Source organism: Cyrtonyx montezumae, unplaced genomic scaffold (genome assembly GCF_038088225.1).
Source record: "Cyrtonyx montezumae isolate F1298 unplaced genomic scaffold, pur_monq_1.0 scaffold_0, whole genome shotgun sequence".
In the NCBI taxonomy this organism is placed as follows: Eukaryota; Metazoa; Chordata; class Aves; order Galliformes; family Odontophoridae; genus Cyrtonyx; species Cyrtonyx montezumae.
This window is the reverse complement of record NW_027071824.1, coordinates 31633890-31655999: the sequence shown is the minus strand read 5'-3', so window position 1 is coordinate 31655999 and position 22110 is coordinate 31633890. Positions and strand designations below refer to the sequence as shown.

Below are 22110 nucleotides of genomic sequence, written 5' to 3'. Positions count from 1 at the left end.
TCTGGGAGTCAGCTGTAATTATAGAGATGTTCCATGCCAAGCACTCACCTCATAAGAGACTGTTAGAATCAAGATTCAAACTTGAGATATACCAAATATTTTGACTTTTTTTCCCCACTTTGTAGGCTTTTTTCTTTTCCTTTGAGATGGAAACAGACTGTATTGATATTGGTAGACCAGAAAGTTAGCCTTGTACAAGATCCAATCCAAAATTCTATTCATCTACTGATAAAGCTTCCCATTCACACTAACTGCAAGTACTATCTGTACTGAATACATTGAGCTTTAAAATTCAATCTCTTTTTAAATATCATTCAGTAACTTCTGTCTTTCTCCGAGTGAACCCTCCTCCCAGAACATACACACAGACTCTTCCACTCTCCAGCATTATACCAGATCCAGCTGGTCAGGCCACACTGCTGCAGTACCAGTCCCCCAGCCCTGGCTTACAAACTTAAGGCTCTCTTCAATTTTAGTGCTTATACTGTGCATTGCAGTAGCATATGGGACATCTACTAAAAATCCAGCCCCTTTTCTCTCATTTCAAAAAAAGTTTCCCAGGGAAAGAGAGAGAAACAAACAAAAATCCCAATGACACAAAGTAACTTGATCTGCAACAGAGGCAGAAGTGATACAGATTCATAAACCTCATCTCTCAGAGTGTCCTTTCTAGTTGAGCAAAGAACGAGAGTCCTCACTACTTTTGTCTCTCCAAAGCATTCTGCTCAGCAATAAAACCAACTGGAGATGCCTTCCCACTTAGACTACACTTCCATATTTGCTTTATAAAAGCCTCTAAAACTAGGATTTTTGTAATTGGCCATTATATCTAGGGTGATGTCAAGCCTTCTGCTATAAATCACTGGAAAACAATCTGCAACCAAAATACTGCTGCTTTGTTAACAGCAGCGACAAGTTATTTTATCCCTCAAATTGATTTTCTTTAGATTCCTATGAGTCCGTAAAGTTAATCCCTGAAGGCCAACATTATGATTCAGATAACAAATAAGCAACATTCAGCCAAAAAGCTATATTACCAGTCACTGAAACACATGGTACTACACACCAGTTTTCACACGAGACATTAAAAATGTCAGTGAGTTGTAGCTGAGTGCGAAACAAATTTACCAAGTTGCTAAAACACTTGTTTCCTTTCACACTGCCATACACCCTCACACTGAATAGAACTGCATAGCAGCAAAGGACAGAGCGTGGGCCAACTTTTACTTCACCATCATACCGATTGTTTCCTCTGAAAAATATGGCTCTGCATGCCCTCCAGTCACTTAATGGGCTTTTAACAGCTGATGTCAGAACAACTTGTTCCTTTAAGAGGAAGTAAAAAGAAACCAACACACACACAATTAAACTCTTGTGATGACAACAGAAGGGAAAAGCCTCCTATCTGAATGTTGGCTTCTGTTATAGGACATGCACATCTACACAACTGGGGTACTCCCAAAACAAATGGCTCATGAGAACTGGCAGTTGATCACCAGCTGAAGTCATGTTTACAGTCTTATGTACCTCCTCCGCTCTAAGCATTGTACCTTGATTCTACCGAGACACTTTGGAAGTACAGTTCAGGTTCAAACTATTACCTTACAACCATGTTCAGGAGCAAAAAGGAATCCAAATGAACTAAAAATAGGGAGGTAAAAAACAAAAACGTCACTGGATTGCTGTTTGCCCTTTATTTAACCTCAGCTTCATACTGAGAGCCACCTCCCTTATTTCCCCAAAACGCATTACATGCTTACATGACAGAACTGCGCTATTCAGTTTTTGAAAGACAAAAGTTATCACACCCAAAGTAGCTGGCAGAGCAGCACTAGAATGGAAGTGCCCTGGAGAAGCAAACAGACAAACAGGAGAAATTCAGCATTTTACTTACTAATCAGTTCAACACAAGCTGCCAGTAGTCAGCTCACATTTTAAGACTTAAGTTTGCCTTTCTCGCCTCTTTATTTAAGTTCTCACTTAAGTGCAGTGAAGGAATTTAGAAATAAAAGAAGGAATTAGCCTGTGGGTTTCCATTAAGGCACTAGGAATGTAACAAAGTTAGAAACATCCCTTTGCCTACGCCTCTAGGCAGGCAAGAGTATCTATCCCAGGCACTGCCCCACCCAGGACTAGCACATCTTGACAGCCTCACATTAGCAGAGGGAATAGGTGCTTCTATTCTTGCGCACAGGATTTTTTGGACTGAAAAACAATCTTGAAAGTAACCATTCTTTCATCATATCAACTCAGACTAACTCACATTTAAAGACACAAAAATAAACACTGAAATGTGAAGCTGGAAACCAGAGTGGTTTTCATCCCCACTAGCAAGAGATGAAAAGCTGAGCAAACTACAAAGCACTGGAGTTCACAACCACATGGCTTCTTTAACACTCATCAGTGTATACTGGGCCCTGACTTCATTAACACAGACTAAGCTTAATTAGCAGCTCTTTCTTATGTTGTTGATGGTCTGATTTGTTTTTTGTGTTTTTTTTTTTTTTAATTAAAAAATAAAAAAAAATTAGGGTTGTTGTGCGGATCCCCTTCTGTTGCACCACTGTAAGAAAATAAATGGCTGCAAAAATGAAGTATTCACTCTGTAAGCTTCTGCCTTTCCATCACATCTTCAGCCCCACAATCAGTGGCCAGCACAGTGGTTTCCTTCATTCCTTCTCTCACGTTGAATGTCAGCAGTTGGGCAAGAACCCAGTTTTAGCAAGGGTTCCTCTAACAGAAGAGAGTAATGGCACCTGCCTACAGCAACAAAACGCAGTTGCCCAAATCATAAATTCTCTGTATAGACCAAACTATGAAATAAGCACTAGTAAAAGAAAAACAGATCAAAATAACCTCACACCTCACTCCCTGGTGTTTCCCAAACACCATCTGAAACAAAGCACCACAGAGTAGTAATGAGGAACCCCTGTGGTTTTCACTCAAGTGTGCTGTGAGTATAAGCTAAATTGGATTTACTTCACAATAAAAAAAATTCCCCAGCAACTGATAACTAAGAAGAAGGAATCCTCACAGCTGAAGCAATATTAAAATAGCTGTTCCCATACCTCCCAGCAAAAACAATCCAACACTCCACACTGATGGTCTCAGCACATTGGAATGGTATTTAAAGGGAGCACAAAGCTCTCAGACAGAAATAATGCTGCAACACCACACCACAGGCCTTTTCTAACTCCCACGCTCACCAGCCAGCCACCTGACTGCTTCCATGTGATGATACTGAAGAACCAAGGGTCCCAGGCAAAGCATCCCCAGTACTTACATAGGGCTGTTCTGGAGCACGCATGACAGCTCCCCATTCTCACTGGGACAAAAGAGAGTGACAGGAGGGCAGGGTGTAGGTGGAAAGGGCTGGAGAGTGGAAGGCACACATTTTAGGCCTACTCCCTTCCAAACCAGGCCTCAAGGATCAGCCCCAAGCTGCCACAGCTTTGGCAAGTCACACATGCTGACTGTGGTAAGCCAGCTACAACTGAGAAAACGGAGACACTTCGGTGACAGCAAACATTGCTCACAAAAGAAAATTCCTGATCATTTAGGCAGAGCTCTCCAATAGCAGGCTCCCCATTTCAGTCCAACAGATCCATAACTTTCAGTCAAGATAACCATCACCAGCTCCCAGGGGAGGACTGTACTGCAATGTCTTTGGGTATGATACAAATTTCACAAACTGCCAGTGATCATACATCTGAATTAGAAGCTATAAAAGTTTCCACTACAAACTTAACATTTTCAAACAAGGTCACTAAATTTTCTCCTGGCAATTTGCTAGAGTGAATCACATATCAGTGCAAAGGGTTTCAGCTACCAGCAAAAAGCGCTGCAGGGAAAAAAAAAAGACTAAAATAAAGGTATCCCAAAAATCTTAATAATGAGAGTAATTGCCTTGGTTAATATGTGCCCCATAGGTATCTTAGGACAAGCTTTACCCATAGAGACAGAAAGACGAAGTTCCTCTTATCTCTTCAAGATTCAAACTGATGGCACAGAAGGCAACTGATGCCATCTACCTGGACATCTGCAAGGCCTTTGATATGGTCCCTAACCACATCCTTATCTCTAACTTGGTGAGATTTGGATGTGAAGGTGAAATATTTGGCAGATAAGCAACTGGTTGGAAGGTAGCAGGCAGGAGGTTGTAGTCAGTGGTTCCATGTCTGGTAATAATTGGTGCCCCGCAGGGGTCCACCTTGGGTCCAGTACTCCTTCATATCTTCAGCAATGAAATAGATGAAGGGGTTGAGTACACCCTCAGCAAGTTCGCTCACAATACCAAGCTGAACAGTGTGGTAGATACAGCAGAAGAAAGGGATGTCATCCAAAGGGACCGTGATAAGCTCAAAAGGTTGGCCTCTGTGAACCTTATGAGGTTCAACAAAGCAAAGTGCAAAGTTATGCACTTGGGTCGAGGTAACGCCAGGTATGTATACAAACTGGGAAAAATAACTCCCTGACAGTAGCCATGCTGAGAAGGACTTAGGTGTGTCCCAGTTGATGAAAAACTTAAGATGAGCCAGCAGTGAGCACTTGGAACCCAGAAAGCCATTAGAAATTCCATTAGAAGTAGACAACAGGGAGAGGGAGGTGACTGTTCCCCTCTACTCAGCCTTCATGAGGCCCTATCTGGAGTACTGCATCCAGGTCTGGAGGCTCCCAACACAGGAAATATGTGGAGCTTTTGGAAGGGTCCAGAGGAGAGGCACAAAGATGATCCAAGGGCCGAACCATCTCTCCTGGAAATCAGGCTGAAGGAACTCAGCTTGTTCAGCATGTTAAAAAGAAGGTTGAGGGGAGACCACACTGCAGCCTTCCAATATTTAAAGGGAGTTTATGAACATGAGGGAAATCAACTTTTTATGAGAGTAGACAGTGATAGGGCAAGTGGGAGTGGTTTTAAACTGAATGAGAGGAGATTCAGATGAGACGGCAGGGGGCAGTTTGTTTTTTTTACTAAGAGCGGTGAGGTGCTGGAACAGGCTGCGGATGTCCCATCCGTGGAGGTATTTAAGGGCAGGTTGGATGGGGCCCTGGGCCATCTGATCAAGTACTTGATCTAGCGGTTGGCAACCCTACCTGTGGTAGGGCTGCTGGAACTTGATGACCCTTGGGGTCCCTTCCAACTTGAGCCATTCTATGATTATATGATCCTGGCCAGCACGGCTGGCACATGAAAGAAGAGAGAAAGGGGGATAACTCCTGACCAAAATCTGACAACTGAGATACTTCTAAGCAAACAGGACGGCACTGAAAGAGATGCAGTAAATCAAAAGGCATAAATAAAAAGGCAGTGAATACAAACTACATTTAATGCAGCTCATTTTATTATGAACACGAATTAGGTCTTCGCATTTCTGAGTGGTTACAGAGAAAATAGAATTGCTTTCTACAAGTTCATGTTAGCCATCTGCTCTTTCTTCTCTGTCCAAATTAGAACTATTATTAGGTTCACTTGCATTTGCGGAGGTGATTCACAGGATATAAGGTCATAAGGATCATTGTGAACATCTAGTGCAATCTCCCGCATAACACAGGAGCCATTCCCACAAAAGATCCATCTGCATACCAGAAGGCAGTGGACACATGACTGATGTTAAATACCCTACACAAATCCAGTCAAACAATACTGCCAGGGCAGAGGAGGAAACCAAGCCGTAAACTGTATACATGCAGATCTCTCTGCTACTTACAGCAGTTTCAGAATGGATCGACATACCAAACAACCTTTTTTAACTTCTTCAGGAAACAATGGTCATGGTACAAAAGACTTAATGTCATTTTCCATTTATGTCATACCCTATGACAAGCTTCCTTAGAATAGAATAACAATCTTGCACATAATAACAATTTTTTTCAAAACTTTTTTTAATAATTGACTGGGGGAAAAAAAAAAACTGCTCTGATGTGGCAGCAGGAATTACAGAAATATCCCATAGACAACTTCTCAGAAATATTATCAGAGTTGCAATATACTCCATGTATTGCTCTTCACAGTCCTGGAGCTCTGCCCTGGACCCATATCATCTGTGCCAAGCCAAGAAGGCTGACTTGCTGTAAGCTTCAGATGACAAAAAAAAAAAAAAAAACCCACAAAAAAACAGCTGGACAGATTATGTTCTTTTCTTTTACAGGCAGGTAAGGACAAAAGCACTCTGCGAAATTCTTGTTTAAAACAGGGGACCTTCTATTCTCTCCAAGTGAAGAGTCTTTTAACCCAGTGCTCTTAAACCAGACATTTTCCTATCCTTTTTCTGATCTCAAAGGCTGCAATTTCCAATTCCTCTCCTTTTCTATTCTGTCTTGTCACACCCTTCTCTTCAGAGTAATCAATTATTTTCCCAGGCTTTTCCACCCATCTCTCCCTACCAAAATCTCCTACCACCACAGCCCTTCATCATTCCTGTTCTAAACCTCTCTAGGTCAAACAGCTTTTCCTGCTCTCTCTGCAAGTACCGAGCCACTTTTTCCACACACCAGGTTCTGGCAGCACATACACACACACACACCAGGCAACAGAAAAGACATCTACACATTTCAAACAGGGAAAAAAGCCAACAGAAGAGATGTTGCAGTCACTTCATCAGCTCTGGGGTCCCTTGCTGGATTCTCTCCAGTATATCCATACCTCTTTTATACTGGGGAGTCCAGAACTGGACTTAGCACTGTAGGTGTGGTCTCACCAGTGCTGAGAAGAGGGGAACATGTCCACGAACACACAATGTGTTTGTGGTAAAGAATGAAAAGAAAGCAAGAAATAAAGCTCCCCAGTGACTGAGAATTGCTTCTGCTACTGCCAAGCATGCTGCACAACCTTCTTCCATAAACCTGCCAGCATCTACCTTAAAGCCCATCAAGCTACTTGCTGGAAAGCTGCTCCTTTACAGTGTCATTAAACTGCAGGAGTAAGTGAAAGATTCTACATTCTTCTGCATTTAGCTTGTAACAATTTATCCGTAGCTTCACAACCTGGACTTGCACCAACCCCTATTACTCCTACTAATCCTCAGTGCAAGTAATGTTTGAAGACAGAATACAGAGAGGAAACAATCTCCAAATATAATGTATTCCTTAACTCAACCTGCTCCACACTGACATCAGCAACAAAGTTGAACTTCGATGTTGCAAAAAATAAAACAATTTATACTTTCTTCCTCTACTTGCCTTCAGATCTTTTAAGCCTGAGCTTCATTAGCTATTCCATTATTTTGTCAAGGAACAGAATCATGCTGATGCCTGTAAATTATTTACCTCAGCCTATTAACCTTTGTAATTACTAAGAGGAAACCTGAAATGTAGAAGGCTTAGAGGAAGCCCATAAAATCTATTTGCCCTAGTGGTGCTCTAAACTTAAAGGAGAAACAAATAAAAAGAATGAATAGGGTGAGTGAAGAATCAAAATCCAAAGTATGTCAGAGCAAGCCACACCAAGTATTCCCTCATATCTGCTCCTAAAATACTGCAGCAAGTTCACTACAGAAACCAGGACCATAAGTAGAGCCGTTCCTATACTTACATTATCTATAAAAAATGGATGCAGTGTTCTGTTCTGTTACCACTACTAGTGAGAAAGAAGAAGCAAAAAAGCATGTCTGTGTTTTGAGATAAATTATTTCATTTCTAAACTACTTTCTTTTGCTTAACAAAGAAAAAGCGATATTGCGTCAATGAGGATTAGGAAATCTTTGTGCAGAAAACATGATCTAAAGCAGAGCTTTCAACGGTTTGCTTGGGAAGTTACTATTCTTGCTTCAGAAAAAAAGAAGCACCTCAGTTAAAGGTGTCTCATCCAATTTACATATTTAGTGAGACGTCTTAATGAGGAAAGAACAGAAGATGAAGTAGAGTGCACAATTATGAATGGTCCTTTCTTATGGCTTCTGGCAAATCTGTTGTTTGATCAGCTCAGCAGAAGGTTGAGGAACTTTTAGTTCTGCATCCAATTGCACTCTGGTTTCCACACCTAGCTTAGTTATTAATTACCCCCCTAAGTTGAGCCCCTCCCTGATTAACTGCTTTGGAAGTACATGAATTGTTTAACAATTACAGGATGAATATCGGAATGCATAATAGCACTTATACAAACAAAGCAGTGATCATCAGTGTGACCCCACGTGAAATTTCTCATTTCATTTCAGAAAGTTCCTGCAGGACATACCACTCCAAATAGGGTACCTAAAACTGGAGAAGACTCAGGAACACATGAACTGAGCAACCTAAGCTCAAAGTTTGTCAGGCTTTGGTAGAACCTGAGCCAAGAAACTAGTAGCCAGCTGTTTAAGTAAAGGATTATGTGTACTTAGTCCTAAACTCTGTGCCTTTATTATTTTAATGGCCAACTTTTAGGACTGTGTTGAAACCTGTAATAATGTGGATTTTGAGCACTGTCATCGAAAGGTTTTGTTAGAGCACATAAAATTTGAAATAGATGTTTCACCTACCTAGAAACAGACTACACGGAAAGCAAACTCACCTAATGAGAGCAGGCAATTACAAATCAGATTATTACTACTGCCTCCAGCAACAACTCCAATAGACCAGTTATGCTTACAGGCATAACCCTCTTCTGGGTGCATTTTCCAGAAGGGTTTTGCACACCTTCATGGCTGTTAAGCAGACCTGTACCATCCAGGCTCAGGATTCAGACTTCACCTAGAGACAACTGCCAAGCAGACCCAGCTCCAGAGATCTGCATCCCCAGCTCTCTCCTTCACCCATTGACAAAGATTACTGCAGCACAGGGTTCCCTCGCCTCAGCAAGGCTGAAGCTTGCAGCCTGAGTACCAAAATTAATGACAGTAAAGACCAGTGAAAGCAAGACAAATGAGGACACCAATACAAATGAGCTTAAAAAGCTGGGAGATAAGCTTGTGGAATTAAGAGTCCACAGAATGGTGGTTATAATTTATGGATAAAGAAATGCAAACCACTGAGAAGTAAGGCATATTAGAGGAAGCACTGCTGAAGTTTTAATTATGGAAGAGCAAGCATATGGCATCAACCTGTGGATACTACCACAGGGATCACACCAAGCTGAAGGCAGCAGAGCGCTTCCAGGAGCACAGTAGTCCCTTGAGCATCTCGCCCAAATTCAAGAGGAATAGTGAATCAGAGCACATGGTTTGAAGATATGCAAGTAGAATAAACAGTGCCATTGCACCAATTTCAATGTTCAAACTGCCAAATTATGAGACTACTTTGGTAATAGCAGTCAAGACCTTCTAAAAACATATGTTCTAACTCTACCTAGAAATTTTCCTAAAGAAGGAATTACTTCTACAAGAACTTCTACCTTCAAATGACCTCTGTAATGAGAACTAGCTGTAAACATAGGAAGAAACACTTTTTAAACCACCAATGGGCATAAGCCAGCACCTAAGCACTGACATACATGGCTAAGTTTTGGTAGCACCAATACATTAGTTTGGTTTATGGAAAACACACGTGGACATCAGTTATTACAAATATCTTATACAGCCAAACCCATGTCAAGGAAAAAGAGCTTTTTTCTGGCTTCATTCATTTATTTTGAGGGGAAGAACACAACTTCACGGTAGATTAACTCTTACTGCCAGGGAGAAAGGGAGGCTCTACACCAGAGTAGAAAACAAATACACAATGCAACTTCTGTAGCTGACAACGATGCAACATAAAATGGTAATTTGCTCAATTCAAAACTTTATCTTGAAATTCAGAGTGTTTCACCTGAGATATTTTAATCAATAAAATTATTTATGTTTTTCCACTGTAACACTGGATTAAAAACAAGATCAGTACTTAAAACCTGAAAAGAAGCCAAGACTGCATCACCACTGCTGACCCACAGAATGCAAGGAAGAATTTCTTCAGAATCTTTCATACCATCACCACCCTCACTCCACCCTCCCCCCCCCAAAAAAAAAAAAAACATTATCTGCAAGTAGCAACAAATATAATTTCTTACTACAAACAAATAATACCAGGGGAAAAATATATATATATATCTGCAGAAAACTTCCCTTCAGAAATGCATGGAATAAGCATTGCTAAAACAACAGGAGTTGCACACCTTCGTGGAGCTAAAGGCCAGGCCTATCAGACATGACCATGGGTGCACTCCTGAGAAACTAACAGCAGTGATGAAGCAAAGCCAGATCACATTTGAGCAGGCCGTCAAGGGTTTGGATTAATGTTTATTCATACAGAGGTGAAGGGGCAAATAAGAGAGGGAGAGGACATGGAAAAAGCAGGCATACAATCTCAGCAGCACACAAAAGGATAGGCTCTTTACCAAAGGAGAATCACTTCTATGTGGCTTTCGAATGAGGAAAAGATAGACTTTCTATTCAACTGCTTCCATTTAACACGTATTTACACTTCTCTGAATGAGAAAGCTACTGTAACAAATTAACTTCACAGACATTTAAGATTTTCAAATTTCAAAGTCCCAACAAAATGATGCATCTAACCTATGACAAACTACAAAGCACAGCAGTAAGAATATCTGGCTACTTGGTGATTGCCAAGGATTTATGACACTTAGCAGTGTTACCAAGACTAAAATTTAGTTAGATTCCATTTTTCACCCACACAGCTCTCTTGAATTGTTCCACTTTATCACATTACCTTAAGTATTATAGTACGAATACAGCTGAAAGCTTTGAATGCCTTAAAACTAAACAGCCTAAGATTTTTCTTCAGCTGTTTGTTACTTCAGAAAACAGTCCAAAAAGCAATCACATAATCAAACATGTTTGGAGTTTTTTGTTCATTATTTGTTTTCATGATTTTGTTCTTTTGTTAAAAAACAAGCCTACACACAGTTTGCCTGCAACACAATATAACTAGCATACCACAAAGCGGATCTTCACATCTGAAGATCCATAATTGAGTGCCACCCACCACTTTTGATTTTCCACACTACTGCTTTGCTAAGGTACTCTTGAAAGTTGAACTATTTTGTTAACCATAGCACACAAGCAAAGCTGTTGAACAGTCATAATGAGCACGTGAACTCTTGCACACAGCTGTCTGAAACATCACAGAGCAGGCTGCAGTATGCTGCTCATATTTCCTCTGCTGACAGATACGACCAGCCTGGGGCTGGAGCAGAATCGTTTAAAAGACCCAGATACTCATGAAGCTTATCACCTAAAAGCAGCTAGGAAGGAATTCCTGCAACTACACATTCAGACTGTGAGTTGGCAGAGCAGGACCAATGGCCCTTTGAATAGTGACCCACCTGCTATTTGCTCAAACAGCTCAAGAAACATCATCACTGTTCATAATGTTTCCAAACTAAAATTCTCTCCTGAATTGTAAATCAAGTGATCAGAAGCAATACAGACTACCCCTTGTTGTACAGTTACGTTATTAAATGCTGCTATCATTCCCCCTCAAAATTACACAGCTCAGCTATGGACTGGCATGACTGGCTGCAGTAGAACACTTCTGCAAACTTCTGTTTATTCAGATAAACAACTCCCAAATGTTTTAGATGACAAGTGAAAAACAGAGTGAATGAAAAGACTGAAAAGTAAGGATCACCAGGACGTCAAAGAGGAGACCTCTAAGATTCAAGAAAAGGAATATAAAGCAAGAATTTTGCTCTCAAAATAATTAGTGCAACTAAGTACTGCCTTCTCAAGATGTGACACCAGTTTGAATTTTGATGCATTTAATTACAGTCTTCCATATGCAAGAGGCTTCTCCGTAGTCCTGCAGAGATAAGTAGATAAGCGTACAATAAAAAAAATAACAACTCACCAAAGGCTAAATAAATAAAAGCTCAGAAGCTCTACCGTTGTCTATAATCAGAGTTGCATTGTTCTACTTCTTCTATTCATGTTACAATGCTTCTTTTTTATTCCTGAAGTCTTTATACTGCTACAGAAAGAAAGGAACAGCAATGAAGGCCAACTACAACCCTTCAGCCCTACAAATGCACAGTGTAATTTGGGATCAGTAAGGGAGCATTAGAAGATAAAGAACTCCAGCTGCCAGGCTATACTACATAGGGAAGGAGGGAAAAATAGAGTATTTTTCCACTGTAAAGCAATCAATAATAAAACAAGTCGTTCGGATGATCTAGTTGTTTCAAAAGATTTCATGAGTTACTGCTAAAACAGTAAATCTTTTCCCTCAAAACCCATTGCTTTCTAGGCTGAGCCATTTTACAAGAACTTCTACCAACACTAGCTACAACTCTGATGTGCTCCTGTGGACTACGTTATGAAGAATTTATTCATATTGCAATATCCAATTTGTAATTGAATTGGGATACATGGACAAGGAAGGACTGCATGCTAAACTACAGATCTGCTGAAGAATATTTATTTTCCTAAGATTCTCTGGATGCCAACAATTTGTGTGCACAAATGAATACACTTGCCTTTTATTTTGAATAGCTACAGTGCATTTTGTTAGGCTAGCCAAATGTCTCCCATCTTAAAGATAAAGAGTGCTTTAACAAAGTCAAAACAATAGCTAATTATTTGCCAGCGAAGACTGCTGTGCATAACGTTCAAGAATATTTGCTAGGACAACACTATCATATGAATACAGAAGTTCTGTCACTGTGGCCTGACTCATCCCGTATCGCCCTGGACAGGGCCAGCTTCAGAGCTCATAATATTGTGCACACCGCAATAGGGACCAGAGAGAGGGCAGGGAGAAGGTGTAAGGCATGCCACAAGACACCAGCAAGAGCACTGGAAAGCATCTGCTTGTCCTGTATATCCTTGGATGTAAACCAGTCCTACTGCTCCTGCAGGCTACTTCATTTGAGGCCATGAAAAATGATAATACAATGATTAAACACAGTACAGCATAACAGTACACCTGCTTAGCAGCTGATCACCACTATCTCGAAGACTGCCAAATATCTAACACAAGTCTGTTTCCCTCTCTAAAAAGGTTCAGTTTTTGTTGTTTTTTAGAATCATATACTATTGAGGAAGGTACATGAAAACACTAAGCAATCAGCTAAATTTTTCTTCCACCAGTATTAACGTATTTGTTGAATAATATTTTGAATTATTTTCCAATCTATTTTTTTTCAAAACTATTTTTATATTTATAAATATAAATATTTTAACAAATAGTATTTTAATTATTTATATTTAAAACTTTTTTTTTTTTTTTTTTTTTTTTTTACTATCTGGAATTTTTCAGATAACAGTTTTAAGCTCATGCACTTGTTAAGGGTTGGCTGCACACGCCTGTCAAGAAAAGCTAGCTTTTCTCATAACGAAAAAACAACCCTATTTAAAGACAATCTAAATATACAGGCTTTTTCATTCCCACTGATCTTCAAATTTCCATAACATATTAAAAGACAAACCCCTAAAAACTTTACTATCAAGATACACCATACGAGTGCAGTCTGCTTACAAATTCAGTTTCTCTCAACCCAAAGTTGCTTTTAAACAGGAAGTCAGCCACTCAAAAGTGGACATAAAAAGCATTCCACATGCACACTCAACCTTCCTATATACTCTACATCAAAATTAAGAGCCTACAAAAGCAGCAACATAAAATATGATTTCTGTTTTGTGCTGCACATGAGCTATACCTGAAGCCATAAAGGCGATTCCTGCTTTACTTCATCTGGACACACCTGACTCAGGCACTGCTTAAAGACACTGCCCTGGGACTCACACTCCCTACATTTCTATTCATGTATTGTTCAGCTCCTACTCAAGATGTCTGCTTTACTTGCAATCTTGAAAGTGGTCTGCAATAAAAGTTTAGGAGTTATGTATGTCTCTGCATTTATTTAATATTTACACTGTAATTTGCAAACATTTGGGTCTCTTTTGGAGGGTAACATTGGGTTTCATCTGTGCACCACAGCTGAGGCTTCTTGGAAAGCATACATTAAAAAGAATACCACTTGCCAATGAAATGTAAAAAAGATGCAATTGCCAGGAGAGCTCTCATCTACCTCGAAGGTGCACAGCTATCATTACCTGGTACGCCAGCAGACTGCATGTCCAGAAAAGTTTTTTTTTTTGTTTTTTTCCCCTGTACTTATTATGAGGAAAATCTGCAGTGGACCCACATCACAGTAGAACAAGCTGTCAGGGCTTAAATCCATGTAACATTTATGTCCTCTACACACACAAGCAATCCCTAGAGCAAAAAAGTATGTTGGCCTGGAGTACAAGTACCCAGGAGCTGGCAGGGGGCTGCTGAGCTCCTCTGCAAGGATTGGCCAGGCTGACCTGCACTGGGCATTGCTCAGCCCAGAACCTGGGAAACACACTTAAGAGAGGACAAACTGCAAGGCACACAAAGGAGTGAAAAATGAGAGAGAAACAGCCTTATGGACACCAAGGTCAGTGCAGAAGGAGGGCTGGAGGTGCTCTAAACACCAAGTGGAAGCTCCCCTGCAGTCCATGCAGAAGACTGGTAGAAGATGCGGTCCCCCTGCGTAAAGACTCCCCACAGGGAACATAATGTATATGCCCTGAAGGACTGCATCCCATGGAAAAAAATGCCTGCTGGAGCAGGAAACTATAGTAAGGAAAGAAGGAGCAACAGAGAGGAGCTGCTGTGAACTGATCACATCCCCATCCCCATCACCCTGCACTGTTCAAAGGGTAGTGCAGTCAGGAAGAAAGAAGTGCAGTAAAAGATGAGTCCAGCAAGAAGGAGTAAGGTATAGAGAGGTGTTCTAAGTTTTGTTTCTCACTATCCAACTCTTAATTTGTTTTACTGCTAATGAAAATACTTTTCCTCAAGTCAAGTCTGCTTTGCCCTCAGTAGTAACTGGCAAGCAAACTCCATGCCCATATTTCAACTCACAAGCTTTTCTATCTTTTTTCCTTTCTTTTTTTTTCTTTTTTCCTTTTTCCTCCCTTAGTCCTGCTGAGGAGGGGGAGGGCACCTGACAGCCAGCCAGGTCAACCCAGCACAGAGGCTGAACAACAAAGCTGTTTGCATTTAAAAAAAAAAAGACATTATCAACTGCCATAAGGAATCCTTTCTGTTCTTCATACAGAAAAATGTTTTTCGATAGCTCAAGGAAGAATTTCAGATAAGACAGCATAACACAGTTTACCTAGCCATAAAATAATTCCAGCTCAACTCTTGAGAATATCACTCCTGAAGCTATTTTTATTGCTAAGAAATTTCAGAAAAATACCCCACAGAGACAAGATGGACGTTCTACACACAAAAGAATGCACAATCCTGTAATGCACTTATCATCCATATAAATCATTTGATGCTAACAAATTTAAACATCACTGTTTTCTGATATTCATCTGTTGCCAAAGTGAAACATCACTGAAGAACTACGTATTGTGGTTCACCTGCAGTGTTTTTGTTTCTCTTTCCATTGCAAAAACAGCAAAAGACACTTGGGGAAAATCTTGGATAAGTTACTCAAAAAAATTAATACATTTCCAATAGAAGGCTGTATACTGGAAAGGAAATAGCTTTTTGTTCTCCCCAAGATAATATCAAACACAGCAATGAAATCACATCAGACACCTAAAGCCATAGGAGAGATACCGCAATTGGTTTGATTGGTTTGGTTACCTGCAACCCTTGATGCTAACATTAACTTTGCCTCAATCAGCTATGTCTACAGACGGGGAGTTAAAAAAATAAATAAATAAACCCACTTCTATTTAACCATCAAACAAAGTACACTGTCAGCGAGTCATCATTCAAGTTTAAGTGTATCAATAACATTTTCTCTCACTTTTAATAAACCAGCAAATCTTAGTCATAATTGCAAAAGAAAAGACATGTCCCTTCAAGATAGTTATCTGTGAGCGTCCCAATGCCTACTGGGAACTTCCTCCCACCCCCCTGCCCAAAAGCTATTTATTCCTTGTAGATTAGATAAGAAACACTGACATGAGATTAAAAAAATAGATACAGGAATGATGGTGAGACATCAACTGACAGTATTTTCCTTTTTTTTTTTTTTTTTGCAAAGTATAATTTTGAGTCTTGATTCGTCATAGGCAAAATGAATCTTAAAACATATTCACTGATAGGAAAACTACTAAAGAATTCACAGCAAGTTATTGGTAAAAAAAAAAAGACTTCCACAACAAAACATCAGAAAAAAATAAAATGAATGTTACTTAGTTACACAGATTTATCTTGAAATATTCAATTCCAGGTTTTTATTTCAGCTACTAGAAAGACCTCAATCTTATTTATTTGCTTTCTGGGTTAGAAATGGAGAAGCAGCATTTAACATTTTATGAAGTGGTATATCTTACATTTGCATAGAGACTGTTGCTATCAGTTATAATACAGTTTTATCAGATATATTTTTTTTGGGGGGTGGGGAGGGGGGAGGACTTGTCCTTTCAGAAAGTACAGACTTTATTATCACCTTGCTACCTTGAAAACTGCAGTGGAAAAGAATATTTTCCTTCGGTCACATAGGCCAAGTAAATATTAGTTTAACTATAGCTTGGGGCAAAAAATCATTTCAGTAGTCTGCACAGTGTGTTTTGTGAATCACTTTAAAAGTATTTTGTGTTGCAGCATACTAAACCAGCTAAGGACCTTTTAAAAGAATCTGAAGCTTCAAGCAATTGAGTGATATCTTTCCCCTTTTCTGTACCAGAACAGTACATCTGAAGGAAAATGAAATAAGTGATAGTACAGGCTCTGCTCTAGCAAGCCCTGAAACACAGCATGATTTTCTTTCCATCCAAGGATGGTAACTTTGAAGCACTGATGTGAGGATGGACACACAGCTCAGACTTGGACCCACCAAAATGCCAGGCTCAAGCCAGCCACCAACACAAGTGGGAACACACGAGGACAGAACCAGCCAAATCATCCCACACACACTTGTCTCCTTACGAAGTCAGCCTTAGCTAAAAACTCCACATTTTCCCCATTTAGATAGTTTACTAGGACAATGGAAAATGTGATCTTTTGCTAAGATGGTCATAGTTCCAGTATGTGCCCAGCCCACTTTGCATTCCAAGCATAAATCAACATTGCATCTACACACTGTAAATTAGCACATCTCAGGCCCTAATTTCCAGTTAATCACACCCAGAACAGCTAACCAAGCCTGAATATTATTTTATAGCAATAAAAAAAAAAGATTTCATAGGCTCGTTATGAAATCCACAATTAGCAAAAGACAGCTATAACCCTCCTGCCGTAATCCACATAGATGATAGTGAATGCCAAACACTACATGAAGTCATCAGTGAGCGCTGCTCCGTGCCAGGCTTAGTCAGGGTAGAAGGGAAAGCTGCGGGCTGTTGCTTCACACTGCACAGGCTCAGCCACCACCCCTCTGTTTCTGAGAGAGCCTTCTAACTGGCTCTTTTTGCAGTTCTTCTGGATACTCAGATATGTTTAATCTCGGAGCATAACCAGTGGCAGATCACAATTCCTCTGCCTCTGTAAAACAAGTGCACATTTCTCTGCTGGAAGGGTCAGTGAGGGAACTGCTCCGGCTCGCTTTCTCAGCCACCCGCTCAGTGACGATCACAATGCACTCCACCCAGACGCCGCACAAATTAGGTCACATAACAGAGCATATTCTTGCCAATTCCTGCCTATTCATAAGGGACCAGAACAGGAAGCATACGGAGCCCTCCAGTTAAGGGTCAGAACATTTCAGTGAAAACATAAAAGTGAACCAACATCAGATTATTCACCAGCAAGAAAGAACATTTTCTCCATACGGCAAGAGTGAGTCACGGCCACTGCTGCATCCGACAATGCAAGGGGCACAGACTTCATCCAACTGCAAAAAACACCCCCATGGCTTGGAGAAGTGACTGGGTTACAGGAAAACAAAAAATGTTATCCAGCTTTTCAGTGTATATACGCATGCAGTAATTCAACATATTTAAGAAGACGAGAGCTTAAAAAGAATCCTTAAAAGTAGTTCATGTGGAAATTTAAAATATAACTCTGTAATATGAAAACTAACTGTTCTTGTGTGCTTCATCTAAAGCTAAACTGTATTTCAGAACACATTCAGCATTGTCTGTTGCCAAGAAAGAAATATACAGTTTCCATGTGTTCAAGAGCCAGAGTTGTTTTAAATGAAACAAATCTGATCCTTCAGCATAACTCTGCTAAGCAAACTAACAGACCCAGGGCTTTACAACTGCTCACAGTAACATGAGCAATACAGTAAATATTATTTTTACTATTGTAGCAGCTTATGGCCTCATGATAGAACAATTTCAAGCTGCTATCAGTGTATGTATGTTGTGAGAACACAGATAAATCCCTTCCCCACCTGACAGGAAGCTATTAATTCATAATCTAGCATTCCCAGGATTTCCAAAGGGAAGCTATGGGAGCAAGAAGGGATACCCAACCGTTAAGAGAAGCTAAATGCAAGATTAAAAACAAAACAATGCAAAAGAATACCCCTAAGCACTGTGGAGCTATTGTTAAACTCTTATAAAAGATAGTGGGGAGTACTGAACAACCATTAAATCACACAAGGTGTAAACTGATCTCTTTTACTTCTGTTCACAACTTTATGGACAAGGAGTAACAAGAGTTATTCAATTAATGCAAAGTGCTATACTGGTCTCAAGAGCTGGCATTTTTTGGAAGCTGTGACACAGGGTGATCCCATTTAGAAGGCTTCATATAGCCAGCAACTTTTTCTACCTCCTTAATATGGGGCAAGGAATCTCCCTTCAGGTGGCAGGGTAACATCCACCTAATAATTAGGTAATTAAGGTAGGAAGAAATAATTTTAAAAGACAAGCAACAGAAAACACTGCTAGGTAGAGTATGTATATATAAATATGAATACAGTGTAGCCCAATAGCTTTCCTGGAACAGTTTCAGAAGTTTTCCCTGAAAGAATATAAATCCTTTGCCATTGCATGGAACACCAAAGACCAGGAGAGCTGTGCTCATGCCCCCTCAGATGTAGATCCAGCTCAGGCCACAGCTGGGCACCACAAGTGCTACCGCACTCAGCACTGATCTGAGAGCTTTCCAGGTTTTTAGGGGATCGAACCTTAATACATAAATAAGGACACCCTACTACATTACCTAAATTGATACTTAGTATGTCTCCAACTCCAACATAACACACTGATTTCAAAGAGCTGACACTTCAGTTTTCACTATAGGCTTTCCTGCACTGTTTTTCAAAGCATTTAACACTACTTCACAAATAAGAGTCCACATCACAAGTATTTCAGGTTTTGACAAATTCCATTATAAAGCAAGTCAATCCCATGCAAAGATGGGCTCACGACAATCTCAGTTCAGGTAAGCGATGCGTACATAAACAAGGGGACAGGAGAACAGTAGGAAGTTGTTAATACTGGTTGTGCAACCAAGAAACCACAAGCAGATTCAAGACTGCTCAGAGAAATGAAAGTCACTTATGTATGTCAGGTTGGGGGGGGGGGGAGGAGACAACCTCCCTCCACCTTCTTCCTATGGTGTTCAGGCTTCAGAGGACAGAAAACTTTCATCCAGTGAGGCTTCACCTGAAATAACTCATTTACATTTGCACATTTCTTCCAATACGAGCTCCTATCTCCCTGCTCCCAGCCCCCACCAGTGCTCACACAGCTGTGTTTCTTGCAGTTCAGGAAATGCATAGCATTTGAACAAACAAACCAATAAGACCAGAGCTGCACCTCTGCCAACACTGCAAAATTTACAAGCTAATAAATAACCTCTAAACCTTCTGGCCAAAGAGTTGCCTGCACACAAGGTGCTTCATAAACTTCTCTAAACATCTTGTTATTTACATTCTGGATTTACGTGAATGCTGATGAGTGTGAAGAAGAAACAATTACACCACCAACGACAATTTTTTTTTTTACCCTTTATTTCCCCCCACACTCTTCTAGTGCTGAATTTAAAAATTCAGTCTTTTATTTGGAGAAAGATTGCTTCTTGACCCTGCACTGAGATTTCACCTTTCACTTTCAGTTTTTTCTTCTCTACTCTTTGCTTCCATGCCTCTCTCCTCCTACCTTCATTTGAGATTTTTGCTTTCTTCTTCTCTGGTAATTTCTCAATTGTCTGAAGTCACAAATCTGTCAAAGCCTCCAAATACACAGTAGAAAAAGTATTTAAGAGCGAACAGACAATAGTGAATTTGAGTGTATCAGTCTCCCAGAAAGCAAGTCTACAGCCCTACACTTCATGAGAAGTCCACTACATTGTAGTACAAGAAATTTCTTGCACATCAGCAAAGTAGTTGTCCTTAACACTGACAGTTTCACACACCAGCCTAGCCCCAGTCAGGACAGGCAGCATCAAAGAAATGAAACACGCACAAAAACATCCCTCTTATCTGCATACAAAAGAAATCAACTGAAATTGAACCTCCTTAACAGGATGAATACATGCAGACTCTGAAAAACTCCAGGTATCTGACCTGCAATGTAACAAGTTCTCCAGAGTCACTGTGGAAAGCAACTCTGCTCAATTTACAGAGCTTTCTCAATATTTTCGACAGTTCTAACAGTTCAGATTGAGCCATAAAGGAAAAGTTTCTGATCTCAGCTCAACTGGCATAAATCCAAACACGCTTCATTGTTATAAAAGCCAGCTCACGTAAGACCAGAGCCTCAGCCCATCATTTTATTTATTTAAAATTAGCCATTTTCACACTATGTGTCAAGAAGCCTTTCTTTTTTTGCCATAAAAAAGTTCAGACTCCAGCTTTTGTACAGCTACATATGTCGTGTCCAAATTCAAGTCAAATGAAATTGACTGTTGTCTCTGTGGGTTGGTCAGTTCTACAACTGCGTAGTCCTGACATCAATTCAGAAAATAATCAGCCCTCATCTGACAACTACTGCCTCTAAAATGCATGCTCTCGAGTATTAGGAATCCCCAAATTCACTTCTACCATGTCAGCCTAGTTACAGAATAATGCAATAGTTAACCTGTGAAATTTCAGTAGGGATGGGTGGGACAGGATGGCCAAAAGAAAAGGAAAGGGAAACACTCCCAATTTCTTCTCCTCTTTGGCATCCTTGCCCAAAAAATATTCCTTCCACGCTACACAAAATATTTTTCCCTCGAGATACCATCAAAATTAAAAGAAAAAAAGCCTCAGGGTTGAAGGAACCGTTTTAAGTATGTAGCATCAAAAGTCCCACAATACTCATTAAGCAGAACCACACAGAATAATATCAATACTGAAATCATCATAACATATAGCTTAAGAAAAGTGCAGGTACTAAGTCTTTCAAGTAGGAAGAACTGAATTGGCTGAAGAAATAGCATTTCATACATGAAAGGAAAAGCTGTGACAAGCATTAAGGAGCAGGTCCTGAAGCAGTAGCTGTTGAACAGCCATGGCTGTCAGTGCTTGCAGCAGAGCAGCACCCAAAACCAAAACAGATAAAAAAGTCTTTTCCTTGAACTGCTTTCTGCCATGCCTTTGACAATCTACTCCTGCTACAACCAGCAAACCTGAACAAAGTCAGTAAAAGCAGCTTGTACAGAAGACAAGAACAGACCCATGTGGCTGATGCTTTTACCCACTACAGCATCGAAAACACATTTAAGCACACTCTTACCTAGCGGAGGGTAACAGCTCTGTATGGCAGGGTCCTGCAGCACAGCAACCTTGTACTTTTTCCATGCAATTTTTTTGTCTGTTTGAACACTCATGATCAAGCTTGCTCTTTGAATAACAGGAAAGTGAAGATGGAGAGGAAGCGCACACTAATACCCACAACAAGAACAGCATGCCGGGACCTGAGGGGGAGGGAAGCATTGGTTTTCCTCAGAGGGTTTGACACGTTCAGTTACACGGAGACTGACAAATCAAACAGGAAACAAACCTTTAAAATAAAAAAAAAACCTGCATAAGAAAGTAACAGGTTTCAACCAAATTAAAGCTCTTCCTCTTCAAAAACAAGCAAACTTACTGCTTTGCTGCTCCTTATAAAAACAGAAGAACACTCAAGCTTTCAAGCACTGGCAGGTTTCAGCCTACGTTCAGAAAACAGGAAAGAAGGTGGCAACTGTCTTTTTCTGTTCAAATCAAACTGACTGGACAAATGGAATATTTAAGAATCCTGAAAATTTTAGCATTTACTTTACAAACAACTTGCAATATTACCTTAGCACTTTTTCCACACACTTGATAAAACATGAAACCACAAC

The 22110-nt window shown here is 40.2% G+C and overlaps 1 protein-coding gene across 1 annotated transcript in view; it reads right to left on the bottom strand.

Annotated features, from left to right (window-relative positions):
* The window catches only part of UTRN (utrophin), a 296332-nt gene extending 274714 nt beyond the window's left edge, over positions 1-21618 (bottom strand). Inside the window, exon 1 of the mRNA XM_065731580.1 lies at positions 21519-21618. Within this exon, the coding sequence (XP_065587652.1) occupies positions 21519-21612 (94 nt within the window). The 5' untranslated portion in view covers positions 21613-21618. The remainder of the gene's footprint in view (positions 1-21518) is intronic.
* Positions 21619-22110: the final 492 nt, after the last annotated feature.